Source organism: Zingiber officinale, chromosome 6B (genome assembly GCF_018446385.1).
Source record: "Zingiber officinale cultivar Zhangliang chromosome 6B, Zo_v1.1, whole genome shotgun sequence".
Lineage (NCBI taxonomy): Eukaryota > Viridiplantae > Streptophyta > Magnoliopsida > Zingiberales > Zingiberaceae > Zingiber > Zingiber officinale.
Genome location: NC_055996.1, coordinates 126111433 through 126126501, shown reverse-complemented (window position 1 = coordinate 126126501; position 15069 = coordinate 126111433). Strand labels below are relative to the sequence as shown.

At 40.8% G+C, this 15069-nt stretch overlaps 1 protein-coding gene across 1 annotated transcript; it reads right to left on the bottom strand.

The window, feature by feature from the left end:
* Positions 1–9830: 9830 nt before the first annotated feature.
* Positions 9831–11203, bottom strand: LOC121990642 (VQ motif-containing protein 4-like). The gene has a single exon (XM_042544746.1). The coding sequence runs from the start codon at positions 10584–10586 to the stop codon at positions 9909–9911; it is 678 nt and encodes a 225-aa protein (XP_042400680.1). The 5' UTR covers positions 10587–11203; the 3' UTR covers positions 9831–9908.
* Positions 11204–15069: the final 3866 nt, after the last annotated feature.

Below are 15069 nucleotides of genomic sequence, written 5' to 3'. Positions count from 1 at the left end.
CGCTATTATCACAATAAATTGTGATGATCTTGGGCAAACCAGGAATCACATCTAAGTCCATTAGAAAGTTCCTAAGCCATACAGCTTCTTTGGCTGTCTCAGAGACTGCCACATACTCAGCTTCCATGGTTGAGTCCGAGACGCATTTTTGCTTAACACTCCTTCATGCAATGGCTCCACCTCCTAGAGTAAACACATAGCCTGACGTAGACTTACTATTGTCCCTATCTGATTGGAAGTCTGAATCCGTATAACCCACAGGGAGCAAATCGTCTACTTGGTAGACTAGCATATAATCTCTAGTCCTTCTCACGTACTTCAATATATGCTTTACAGCAGTCCAATGTCCTTGTCCAGGGTTACTCTGATGTCTGCTAACCATGCCCACGACAAAACAGATATCAGGTCTCGTACATAGCATTGCATACATAAGGCTTCCTACAGCCGAAGCATAAAGAACTACCTTCATATCCTCCATCTCCTTTGATGTCTTCGGAGACATCTCTTTAGATAAGGCTACTCCATGCCTAAAAAGTAAGAAACCTTTCTTGGAGTTCTGCATGCTAAAACAAGAAAGGATCGTATCTATATATGAAGCTTGAGATAGGCACAACATTCTTTTCTTGCGATCCCTTATGACTTTGATCCCAAGAATGTGTGCACATTCTCCTAAGTCCTTCATATCAAATTATTTGGACAACCATATCCTTACGCCCGATAATACCTTGACATTGTTGCCAATTAACAAAATATCATCTACATATAGTACAAGAAATACCACCACATTTTCGTTACACTTCTTATATACACAAGACTCATCCAGACACTGAATAAATCCATATGACTGGATTACTTCATTAAATCGGATGTTCCAAGACCTTGAAGCTTGCTTCAGTCCATAAATGGACCGATTGAGCTTGCACACTAGATGCTCTTTGCCCTTTTCAATGAACCCTTCTGGTTGTTTCATATGGATGTTTTCTTCAAGACTTCCGTTAAGGAAAGCTATCTTGACATCCATTTGCCAAATCTCATAATCCATATGAGCGGCAATGGATAAGAGTATCCGGATAGACTTAAGCATAGCTACCGGCGAAAAGGTCTCCCCATAATCGATTTCCTCTTTCTGACTGTACCCTTTCGCAACAAGCCTTGCTTTGAAGGTTTCTACCTTCCCATCTGTCCCTCTTTTGCTTTTGTAGATTCACTTGCATCCAACGGCTTTTACACCATCAGGTGGTTCTACAAGCTCCCAGACCTTATTAGAGTACATAGACTCTATTTCAGAATTCATTACCTTTTGCCAAGATACTGCATCTATATCTTGGAGTGCTTCATCATATGTCCGGGGATCAGATTTATGTTTACCCGGGATCAAGTCCGAAGACTCTCCCAAAAATATGAATTTCTCAGGCTGCCTTACAACCCTCCCACTACGACGAGGCACCGTCTATGGTTGTGTATCATGTGTGGCACGTGTTGCAGTCTCTTGTGGTACTTCATCTTGTATTGTTGGTACTGAAGTAGACGTGTCCTCTTTAAGTTCTTCTAGAACAATTTTACTACTAGGCTTGTGATCCATTATATAGTTTTCTTCTAAAAACTGGGCATTCGTGCTAACAATGACCTTCTGGTCTTTAGGACTATAAAATAAACCACCTTTCGTTCCTCTGGGATAACCCACAAACACATGAACTTCTATACGAGATTCTAACTTATCAGCATCTGGTTTCAGCACATGTGTTGGACTACCCCAAATCTGAATATGTCTTAGACTGGGCTTTCGCCCATTCCACAATTCTGTGGGAGTAGAAGATACTGATTTAGAAGGTACTAAGTTCAGAATGTGCGTTGTCGTTTCCAGAGCGTATCCCCAAAATGAATTTGGTAATTCTGAATAACTCATCATCGATCTAACCATCTTCATAAGAGTCTTATTCCTTCGTTCTACCACACCATTCTGTTGTGGTGTACCAGGTGCGGACAATTGGGACTGAATCCCGGCCTCTGATAAGTAATTCCTAAACTCTCCTAAGAGGTATTCGCCACCACGATCAGACCGTAGTGTCTTGATAATTTTATCTAGATGTTTCTCCACATCAGCCTTGTACTCTTTGAACTTATCAAAGCACTCAGACTTGTGGCGCATCAGGTAAATGTATCCATATCTTAAATAATCATCTATAAAAGAGATAAAATATTCAAAACCACCTCTAGCCTGGAAAGACATAGGACCACACAAATCAGAATGAACCAATTCTAACGCTTCTTTGGCTCTATACCCCTTGGCCTTAAAAGGCCTCTTGGTCATTTTACCTTCCAAGCAAGATTCACAAGTTGGAAAATTTTTCAACTCTAATGAACCCAAGAGTCCATCAGCTATAAGCCTTTGAATCCTACTTAAGTTAATATGGACAAGCCTTAGATGCCAAAGATACGCTTGGTTCATCTCCGAAGGTTCTTTTCTCTTATTGGAATTAGAAGATGTTTTATTAATTTCCATTTGTTGCTTTATGGGAGAAATTGGATTTAAAGTATATAAATTGTCAACCAATGCACCAGAACAGATAATAACCCTATTTCTTTTTATAACCACATTGTTATTAAAGGAAACAGAATATCCATCCAAATACAGTTTAAAAACTGAAATTAAATTCTTTCTAAAACTGGGTACATAAAGACAATTTCTTAAAACTAATTTTATATTCCTATCAAAAGATAAGTAGACGTCTCCCACTGCAACAATCGCCACCTTAGTAGCATTGCCCATGTAGATGGTAATCTCTCCTTCAGATAGTCGTTAGGTTTCCTGGAACCCCTACAAGGAATTACAGACATGATTAGTGGCTCCTGTATCTACACACAGGTGCTGGTAGATAACACCGCTAAACATGTTTCAACAACTAGAGCATGAGATATACCTTTATTGTTCTGATTCCTACGAGGACAGTCCGCCTTCCAATGTCCTGACTGCTTGCAGATGAAGCACTTGCCCTTCGGCTTCTTCATTCCAGCTTTTTGTCCCTGAGGTTTATTCACTCTCTTTGCTGAAAAGACCTATTTCTTCTTCTTCTTCTTGCCTTTTGGGTTAGAAGTAGAACTATTTTCAGCATAGTGAATCTGAGAACTTTGACAAAATATACCTTCTGCTGCCTGTAGTTCTGTCAGAAATTCCGCCAACGTATACTCTCTTTTGTTCATGTTATACTTCAGGCGGAACTGCTCAAAACTTCTGGGTAGTGTTTGGAGAATTATATCGACCTGAGTTTTCCCATCGATTTCTCCTCCAAGAACTTGTATTTCGTTCAGATAGACCATCATTTTGAGGATATGATCCCTTACGGGTGTCCCCTCAGACATGGTGGCTGTCATTAGCTTTCTCATTGCCTCTTGCCTAGCAATCCGACTTTAGTGCCCAAAGAGTTCTTTAAGATTGTTCATTATATCATAAGCTGTTGGTAAATCTTGATGTTGATGTTGCAATACATTTGACATTGATGCCAAAATGTAACACCGCGCCATCTCATCAGCTTTTACTCATTTCTTATGATACTCAATCTCCTCTGGGGTAGAGTCACCGTCAGGTGCATCAGGGCAAGCCTCAGTCAGTACAAACTTATAGCTTTTAGCAGTAAGAACAATGTCCAGGTTTCTTTTCCAATCTATATAGTTGGGTCTAGTAAGTTTGTTCTCTTTCAGTATAATGGCCAGTGGGTTGAAAGTCATCCTAAGAATCAAAAAAATAACTTTGGTCAGGACTCTAAATTTAGAATAATATTGATTCCTCAAACAATACTATTTTAAATTAACCAACACCTCAAAACACCGTGAATTTTGTATGCCACGATAGTGTGGACGTATACAAATTCAACATTTGTAAAAGGAGGGTGCAACCCATTAATTTTATTATCTTGTCATCCTAACTTTTGACAAATAAAATTAGTAGTTGGTTTCCTTCGGCCAAACAAATAATAGCAGTGACTCCGATGGGGAGGATACTATTAGACGTGTCTAACTGTATATTATTACTTGACACTAAGTCCATTAATAAGATTGTGCCCCTTCCGATGGGGAAGAACACACGCTCTTAATTAATTTTCTATAGTCATCCAAAATGGAAGTTTGATCTAGTGATCCGCAAACAAACTCATCCGATATGGAGGAAGGCACTCAGAGCCAACGCGCAAGTTTGTTTGCATCACTTACAAACCAGTAATGGAGACCGTGGAATTTATTAAAATAAATCTCTCTCCCACTTAGTTATTTAAAGTGAGGAATTTTAAACTATCCTAGCATACATCTTATGCATACACACACATATCACAGTAAAAGCAATAAATATGGAAATTATTTTCCAACTATTATGACATTTTTCTGTTACTATCCTCCATGTGCTCCAACCCTAGCTGCTGCCATCTTTAGCCACCGCCATAGGATCGAGTCGTCGCATCCATCTTGCTTCTTATTTCGCTGCGCCTCTGGTGCTCCATAAGTACCACGCCTCGCAAGAATCCGATCGCGACAAAAATAGAATTTTACATATATCGATCCTATATTCCACGAGGGAATGTACATGTAATCTAGATCGAAAATAAAATTCTAAAATCCTAGGGCTAATACAGCTCCTGCTGTATTAGTTATATACAATCATGCACACACAAAATATTGCCCTTCACATGTCCAAGGGTCCAATCACACACAACATCAATAAGTCATAATAGTTGGAGCCTGCAACCAAAGAGTTAGCACATCCTACTATTATCCTGCCTAAATTATGTATGATATGTGCATAACCTATTTGAATTCTAAACACACAGAGGCAAACCCTAGCTCTGACACCAATTGTTGGTTAGTCCTAGGAAAATGTACTGGTTCCACTATACAAAATTTTTTGTACAAGTGTCGAATCTTTCCTTAAAAAACCTATTGTGTTCTTTAGAAGTTAAATTAGAAATCGCAGATGGAACTTAACATCATTGATTCCAAATTTAACTTATCTGTTCTTAATGGTTTAGATTTGAATCGCAAGTGGAACTTAACACTATTGATTCAAATCCACTTATGTTATTAATCCCATTAAATATTAATTTCCAAAATTGGCTTCCAGGATTGCATAGCGAGGCACATGACTTTCTTGGATATGGGAGCAACCACCACCGCCTAGTCAAAGTCTTTTAAGGAAAGCTAATATTTAATTTCCTTAAATAACTCTAGGTTAACCAAAAGGAACAATCGAATCATAAATTCGAAAAAATAAATTCAATAAACTAGATCTAATTGCCTCTTGTATTTAGAATTCTTACAAAGAAAATAACTAGTATGATGCGGAAGAAAACTACTAGTTATACCTTCTTTTTGTAAGCTAATGACCTCAAGATCTTCTGCCGTATTCCTCGCCTCGCCTTGGACGTCGTGTGGGCGACGATCCTCCAAGATGAATACCACCCAAAAGCTTCTTCCTCTTCTTCTAAAATTCGGCCACCACCACCACCAAGGAGAAGAGAGCAAAAGGGAAAAGAGAAGGGAGAAGGAGAGGGTCGACCACTTGAGGTTCTTCAAGCAAGAGAATAAGAATTGTGTCTAATGAAGCCTCCTCACCCCTTCTTTTATATTAGTTGCCCAAGGCAAATAAGGGAAGAATTTTTACAAAAATTAAAATCTTCCTCTAGCTTTTCCTTTTCCCTTTTAATTTTCCTTTTCTTTCCTCTTGATTGAATCAATCACCAAATTAATTAGATGATGATTTATTTTTATAATTAGCCGGCCCCTTGCTTGGGCTCCAAGCAAGGTGGCCGGCCACCCCATCAAGAATAAGGAAATATATTTTTTAAAATTTTACAAGAAGAAATTCTCTTATAAAATTTACAAGCTCTCTTTCCTAAAGTAGGAGTTAAAAAAGGAAAGTTCTAAAAATTAAAATCATGTTTTAAAATTTAAAACTTCTCTTATAAAATTTCCTTTTTTAACATGATGATAGAAAATTTTAATTTTAAAACTTATCTTCCTTTTTTCTTAAACCATGAGGATGGTTAAAAAAGAAAAGTTTTAAAACTTTTAAAACTCTCTATTAAAACATGTGGCCTAATTCAAATAAGGAACGTTTTGAAAATTAAAATCTCTCTTTGAAAAACTTATAGTTTTCTACAAAGAGAATATTTTAAAAATTCAAAATAACCCTCCCCTTTTGAATTCTTGTGGCCAGCCCCTTCATGCTTGGTCACCAAGCAAAGGGTCGGCCCCTATAGAAGAGGATGTGGCCGACCCTTGCTTGGTCACCAAGCATTGGACCGGCCCACTTCTTGGACACCAAAAAGAGCCTTACATTTGGATGGACTTGAGGCTATAATGAGGCTATGACAGGGACCTAGAGGAGAAATTGGTTTTGGTCTTCCGATGAGCTTGAGTATCCCGTGCTCGCCCCGAACACACAACTCAAGTTCATCGATAATAACTCATTCCACTAGAGAGTTATTAATTATCGCACTATCGCACCAATCCCAAATTACATTATGGGCTCCTTCTTATCATGAGTGTGTTAGTCTCCCTGTGTTTAAGATAACGAATGTCCACTAATTAAGTAAGTTACTGACAACTCACTTAATTAATATCTAGCTCCAAGAATAGTACCACTCAACCTCATTGTCATGTCGGACTAAGTCCACTTGCAGGGTTTAACATGGCAATCCTTATCAGCTCCTCTTGGGGACATTCTCAACCTACATAACTAGGACACAGATTCCTTCTATAATCAACAACACACACTATAAGTAATATTATTTCCCAACTTATCGGGCATATTGATTTATCGAGCTAAACCTCATCCTTTGATAAGTCAAAGAAATAAATATTAAATATATGTGCTTGTTATTATATTAGGATTAAGAGCACACACTTCCATAATAACTAAGGTTTAGTTCTTTTATTAAGTCAGTATAAAAAGAACTTACCTAAATGATCCTACTCAATACACTTAGAGTGTACCAGTGTAATTTATTAATCAAGACAAACTAATACTTAATTACACTACGACTATTCCGATGGTTTGTTCTTTTCCATCTTAGTCGTGAGCATTTATAATTTATAAAGAACCGACAACATGATCTTCTGAGTGTGACACCACACTCCATATTATCTACTATATAAATTAATTGAACAATTACATTTAACAAATAAATGTAGATATTGACCAAATGTGATTCTTTTATTTCAAAAATAAATGTTTATAAAAGCTAGGCTTTTAGTATACACTCTAACAAACCTTACCATCCTGAAAGGTACCTGAAGTTTCTAAAACAGTGAATGCGACATTATCTTGGTCAGGTGAAGGATCTGGTTCTAGATCAGGTACAATCAACATAAATGATTCTTGAGTTGCCCCTACACTTCCATCATCACTATGTACAAAAGCAGGCTCCACTGACTCAACTGAAATCATCAAAGGATGTGATTCTTTGGTCTCCCCTACACTTCCATCATTATCTCCTATACCTATAACCTTAAGAATATCTGGAACAACAATATCATCAACCAAAATATTATCAGGATCAACTACTACATCACGATACAAAAAACTAGAAGAGTAATGTAAAGTAGCAAAATTAAAGTCAAGAATATCACAAACTCTACAATCCATCTCCTCAGGAATTGATGCAGTAGGTTGATCTGATAGCAACTGTAACTGTGTCTATGAATGTGTTCTTGGCTGGAACTGTGTTTCTTGTTGTTGCAAAAATTGTTGTGGCTGCTCCCTAAAATGCTGCTCAGGCTTATGGTGCTAAAAGTTAGGCTGATAATGGTGGAGTCACTCAGAAATCCCTTGTTATGTATTCCCATACCCGAATCCTGCAACAAAATTATACCTGTCCTGTTGATGGATCTGATAAGACTATGGATCAAGCTGAAAATACTAGATCCTGGTAGGGAATACACTTGCAAAGGAATTAACATCCTCGGTAATCGTCGGTCTAATCCCATATTGCTGATAATTTGTAGCCATAATCTCGATAAGTTCCTTAGCTTAAGTAGATGTCTTGTTAACTAGAGCCCCTCCATTAGCTGCATCAACCATACTCATGTCCATGGGAAGCAATCCCTTATAGAAGTATATAATCAGTAGTTGATCGCTTATCTGATGCTGAGGGCAACTAGCAACAAGTCTATTAAATCTCTCCCAATAATACTCATGCAAATAAAATCCAAAGACACAAGAAATATAAAAGATAACATACGTGCATACAAGCAATGAATAATGAAGCCCTAACAACATTTTTGAATTTTTGCAACCACCAAAGAAACAGAAATAAGAGAAAAAAAAATAAAAAAAAATAAAATGCAAAATATAGAAAAACTGAAACGATGGTCTAAATGATGAAATTGACCAAAATAGGTCTTTATTCATGATATACTGTAGTATTACTCCTCTCACTCCTTTCCTTCGACATGCAAAGTTCCAGAGCAAAAAGAATATACTAACAGTTAAGTCTAAAGAAAAATAAAATAATAAAGTAGAAAAGCAAAAACAAGATAAAGATAAAATTATATACAGTCTAAAAACAAATGAACATCACTAGGTTCCCCAACAACGTCGCCAAAATTTAGTGTGGTCACGACTGTCATTTGCTCACATCAAATTTATTAATTTCACTTCAACCGAACCCCTTAACCTACACTAAGTAGTATAGTAGAGGACCGGGTCGTCTCTCACATGGAACAAGTGATAGGACATTTTTTTTCAGACGGAATCGAACAGGGGTAGAAAATGTAGTATCGGAGGGTCCCTATTCGCAACTCATGATATAAACACAACATTAAGTATGCGAGAAGGTAGAAAATGCTAAGTATAGGAACTAAAATAATATACAAAAAATACTCATTATCAGAGGGTCATTGCCGGGGACCCCTTCCCTGGCTCGGCACTGACGCTGCTTATATTGTAGGCGAGAATGAAGTTCACAGGAGGTTAACAGGAGCACCACATTCTCAATATCTATCTCTTCAACTTTTGGACAGGATCATTAGCATTTGCTTATCTTATAAGAACTTGTATGAATGTTAGTTGATGGTATTAAATTGTCATGCAATGATGTCATATGGATTATATACAAAATTGAATTGTAAAATTAAATTTCACAATTAGTAGAAAATTTACAATTAAGTCCAAAATGATTCTCTATTCGTAACTCATGATATTAACACAACATTAAGTATGCGAGAAGGTAGAAAATGCTAAGTATAAGAGCCAAAATAATATACAAAAATACTCATTATCATGGGTCATCATCGGGAACCCCTTCCCTGACTTGGTACTGACACTGCTTATGTTCTAGACGAGAGTGAAGTCCACAGAAGATTAACAAGAATACTACATTCTCAACATCCATCTCTTCACTTTTTGGACAGGATCATTAGCATTTGTTTATCTTATAATAACTTATATGAATGTTAGTTGATGGTATTAAATTGTCTTGCAACGATGTCATATGGATTATATACAAAATTGAATTGTATTAAGGCATCTGATTACCATGAAATAATGAAAAATAGTAAAAGCATAGGTCAAGTAGAACGGTAGAAGTACGAAGATCAAATTATATTTCTAAAAAAAATCATCAAAAAAATTATAAAGAAAATATTTATTAATTTTTTCTAAATTGGTAAAAGTCTCAGGAGTTGTTTAGAAAGAGAGTGAAAATTATAGCCAAAAAAATTAAGGGTTCGAAAATTTTCACTGTATATTATCTAAAAGATAAAGGTTATTTTTATTTGCTTTTACATGTGATCTGACAAATTTTCTCCCTACGTCTTTGTCTTTCAAAGGATGAAGAACCGGATTTTACAGCGAAAGTCAAATGAAGATTTTAATCGGATCAAAAAAAGAGAAGATTTTTTAATTTGCACGGTGTTACAGCTTAAACATCGCCGGCAAAAGATTGAGGCACCGGAAGGGATAAATCAGAGGAGAATTTAGGAGACGTGACCGGAAACAGGGGCAGCAACTGGGGAGTCTCCGTCGCCGTCGAAGCCCTCGGCGACGGGTGCAGGTAGAACCCCTTCTCGGCGATCGCCCTGTCCTCCGCCCACTTAGCCGCCTCCGAGTTGGGGTGCGGCGGCCGGTTGAAGGGGTCGGGGCTCAAGGGCGTCACCGGGCTGAGCGCCAGCGAGGGGAAATCCAGCATGCTCGGCGACAGGATCTCCGGCTGCCTGCGGGGCGAGAGGCCGGCGGCGGGGGAATTGGGGCTGGAGTGGGAGAGCGTCGTCAGCGCGAGGGGGCTGAGGTGGTTGAGGTTCCTCAGGCTGTTCCGCCGCTCATAGAGCTTAAAAGCGGGCCTCTTTGGCCCGGGGGCCTTGAACGCCGGAACAACCGGCGCTTTCAGCGACGCCGCGGCCGCCGTCTCCGCTGTGCCCGTGAGCATCTGGACCACTTGCTTGAAGGAGGCGGCGTCCGCCAGGACGAAGGTCGTCGGACATAGATCGGGCTCGCAAGACTTCGATATGGGCTTGGGAGGCAGAGGTGGCGCCGGCGCCGGCGAAGCTGCTCCACTGCTGCTGCTGATTTCTCGAGCAGGAACTATTTGACGGCCGTCCATTCCTCACAGAGATAAAATCGCTCAAACAAAAAAAAAAAGAGTATAAACAAGAGAGGAGGAGGCTAGAACTTGAAACAGAGTAGAATAGATGGTGTGGTTCTCAGATCAGGTTCTCATTCTCAAGTATAATTTGTCTCTTCCATTGATAATTCATTGGCTAATGCATTTGAGAGAAGAGAAAGAAAAAAAAAACAAAGTAATTCACGAATGACACATTTAAAGTCATGAGATTCTGAAAAGACTAATCTAATTTTCAGACTTTCTTAAAGATTATATATATTTTATATTTTACCCCCTTCCACAGTTGCACTAACATTACTAAAACAACAATTTGGATCAATTTCTGATGATTAATTTTTAAAATATAGTACGTCAATATGCTATTCTTTGAAGTAGAAAAGAAAAAGATTATCTTTCGTTGACTCAGCTGAGAACCTACCTCTCATGTTCGTCTGCTAGAGGAGGATGGAGCTTTGGGAACGGCCTCAGCCAGCGCAGTGACGTAGAAATTAAAGAAGGAGATGGGAGGAGCATCCAATTCTGAGTTAATGGTCGTCATGTGAGTCGTCGTCCGCCGGGACCAGCCACGCATCGTCAGTAGTGGCACTAGTGTAGATGCGGGCGAAAGATTCTTGGCTCAGACTGTTGCCTGATCACGAGCTTAATTCAGCGGCGCGCGTCGACCAACTTGACGTCGCGTGCGTTTGAATGCGTAGTGTGATTTGATGGGTGGCTGAGAATCTGTTGCCGTCGGCCTATCGCGCGTATATGTAGAGTCTGGAGGCATGGAAAGAATCTATGCGTCGATCGCCGGAGGGATCCTATGCAATCTAGCTAAGCAGGAAGTTGTGTGACAGGATAATATAATAATATATGAAAAATAAATAAACAATTTTGATTTTGGGATTTATGAAAACAGTTACGTTCTTGATGTATGTATAGTTTCTCCCGGAACAAATTCATTGTCTACGAGTTCTTTGCTACGCGTGCGAGTTTGTAAATAGATCAGTCAACATCGAAAATCATAAGAAAAACTTGAAGTCTAAAGGTTTTAAGTTTTTTTTTTTTATAAGTTAAGCTTAATGAAAAATATGCAATATGTCATGATAGCCTGATAGGATGATAAAGGTAAGCCCCTAAAAGTGAGTCAACGCAGTGAAGATCAGTTAACATAAAAGTTAAAGTTAAATGATCAAAATTATAGAGTCGGATGGACTACAAGACCGCGGACTACGGACCGGACAAGCTAAGGTTGGCCAAGCGAGCCTCGAGAGCGGGTCAAATGTGAAAGGCCGACCAGACCATTCGAGCAATCGTCCTTCACAACTTGCAGTAGAGGTTAAGAGTCAATACTAAGTTATCTGACCCACTGCCCTTGTCGATCGGACCATATGTCTGATCGGGCGCAATGCGCCTCGCCGAGAACAATAAAGCCGAGTAAAGAACAGGTTGGTAGCTTCACTCTGTACGACCGAGCTGGTGACATATTGGCTGAGTGGCCCCCAGTCGGCCTGCAACGGGACCCACATACATGTCTTACCGTACTCGTTTGGAAGTTTATGCTACCAACAACAGAGAATGTCATGCAGACAAATCGTACTTTAGAACCTTCTAGTCGTCACATCACATAGATTTGCATGTTTGCTTCAAGAAAGGTGTAAGAGACACTTTTCGACTTATATTTTCTTAGGAAGCTTTGAAAAACATGTATATACTTTGGGATGTGTGCATAAATGTTATAGTGACACTATAAAAGGAAGTCTCTATCTATAGGCAGATGCATGAGATGCTTTATTATTCTACGTGCTCTTTGTTACTATTTACTTCTACTATTCTCTCGTCCTGAACCAAGTGCTAACTTGAGTGTCGGAGGGTCAATGTCAGGGGTCCCTTCCCCGACCCGATACTAACGATCCTTGTGTTACAGGAGAGCATGGAGTCTTCATCCCGTCAACAGCCGAGTCACGTTTCCAGCTAACCATCTTCTCAGGTCCCGGACAATATCATATTTTGTGTCATTTATGGAAACTTCACCTACATCCGAGACGTGAAGATGGAGGACACTGAATGAATTACCACTGTGACGTTAACCCAAGAAGAGCTAGCGATACTAATAAATGCCCGAGCTGCAAAGATGGTGCAACGGCAACAGGAGATAGCAGCCGATTGTCGAGCATTGAACAACCCAACTGTATCGGCAACAGGTTAGCGAACTGACCAAATAACCCGAGCGGAAGACTCTGCTGGCCACAAGCCGAACCACCAACTGATAGGCGCCTTCCAGCAAGCACTGAACGCGCCAATCTTGTACCACAAGGAGTTATTACCCACGCCCTCGGAAGAGCATGGCCAAGCCAAAAAGTACACAAGGATCATCTTTCGAGAACGTGCCCGTCTAGGATGTACGGAAAGGAAAAACACCCCAACTCGACAACTCTCTAGAGTGGATTAACAGGCAATTCTCCCAAGAAATCCTCGACGATCAATTGCCACCTCATTTCAGACCTCTGACGATCAAAGAGTATACAGGGTCAACTGATCCTGAGGACCATATACTCAAATTCAATAACATAGTCATGCTCTACCAATACACCAATGGAGTCAAGTGTTGTATGTTCCTCATCATGCTATCTGGTTTGGCGCATAGGTGATTCAAACGCTTGTCGATCGGGTCCATCTGCAGTTTCAAGGATTTCCAAGCGATTTTTCTCTAGCACTTTGCTAGTAATTGTCGCTACCAAAAGACGAACGTGAACCTGTTCTCGCTTATAAACAAGGGCCCAAGGAGGCGTTATGGGACTACATTAAGAGATTCAATCAAGTTGACATGGACGCCCTGTCAGCCACCCCAAGAAATTTTGGTAAGTGCCTTTTCACAGGGACTTACAGATAACGATTTCTTTTGCTCACTTATCAAGAAGCCTCCAAGAGACTTTGATTATCTGCTCAAACGGGCTACGAAGGACATCAATATCGAAGAGATTCAGTCATCCTAGAAAACAGAAGTGATTCTCGAGCCTGCAGTTGTCTCAGAACGCCGAGTTGCTCACACCCATCTGCCGCTAAAAGGACCCCCAAGCGGACGCATCACAGCAACACCAAGAACTCCAAACCCATGCAGTCCGGCATGTAGATTCTGAGAGAGCAAGATTTCTTGAGCCCCAGTAGTGTGCCCTACTATTTTTCTCCTACCATCGTTCGACAACCCATAATACGAAAAATTGTTACCATTTCAACCCAAGACCGTGCCGACCAGCCTAGTAGGGATTCCTCCATTGATCTCCATCTCCCGAGCGCCACCATCATCAACCTCAGTGATGTGGTAAGTAGAGAGGGGAGGGGTATTTTGGTAATTTTACTATAGCACCCCTTTTTAGGTTGCTATTCACGTGAAGGAAAGGGGCTGCTTGGTAGGTTTCCTTCTGCACCGCCACCACGAACAGGGGGGAGAGTCTCTGTCTCTCACCGCCACTAGCTAGCGATGCCAGCCGGCGACGATCGTCACTCAGTCGCCTGCTTCCTTCCTCCAGCCTTCTTGACGCGGACACCGCCAAGCGACACCGCCGCCATCGTTTCCCTCTCCACGCCGGCAACCTCATGCAGGCATCTTGGTTTTCCTTCTCCACCGCCATCTCCTCCCTTCTCCCTGCCAATGCAATTGCCTGAGGCTCTCTTCCTTACGGGCATCGCTCACGCCGCACCTCCTTCCCTCTCCCCTGTGAAATGTCATCGCCACAAGGACCCGCATCGCCTCTCTTGCCGTGACACTGCTGCCTCCGCCAGCCACCACCCTCTAGAGCTGCTGCACAACCCTTGATGTCGCCTTCGTTGCATCGACAGCGTACGACGCTTCGTCAAACAGCACTACCCCGCTGTACTCCCTCTTTCTAGCACTGCCTCTCTTTCTCTCACACTCGGCGGTAGCCCATACTCCTTCTCCCTCCTCGCAACATTGTCGGTCGATACTGCCACCAGCGGCTGACGCCACTCGCTGTCAATAAGCTTTATAGAAACCTATGCCAAATCTATAATCACGTCATCAGGGAACTCCTCCAAGATCTTCTGCCTTCTATGAAGGAGGAAGGAACCTCAGTGGAAATATAGCCACATTCCTTCAGCTGCTGGATGGTCCACCCTATAGGTTTCCATCGGTCGGGTTCTTCCTCCTTGTACTTAGCAAGTTCGGCCTTCAGTGATCGCAGCTCAGCGTCTTTCTCGTCGATTATTCGTTTGTGCTCGCTAAACTGAAGTTCATGACCCGCTTGCTCGGCCGTATGGCCCACTTGCTTTGTGGCCAAGGTGGCCTCTGCCTCCTTCATCTTCTTCATCAAGGCCCGAGCCTCCTTCTTTTTGATATCAAGGTCTTCAATGACCTTGAGTTTATGAGTGTTGGCCGAGTTGATCTTTGGTTCAAAATTGTGGGCTTGCTTCCTAAGATTTTCCAACTCGACAGCCTAATCATGATTTTTATCCTTTTCCATGG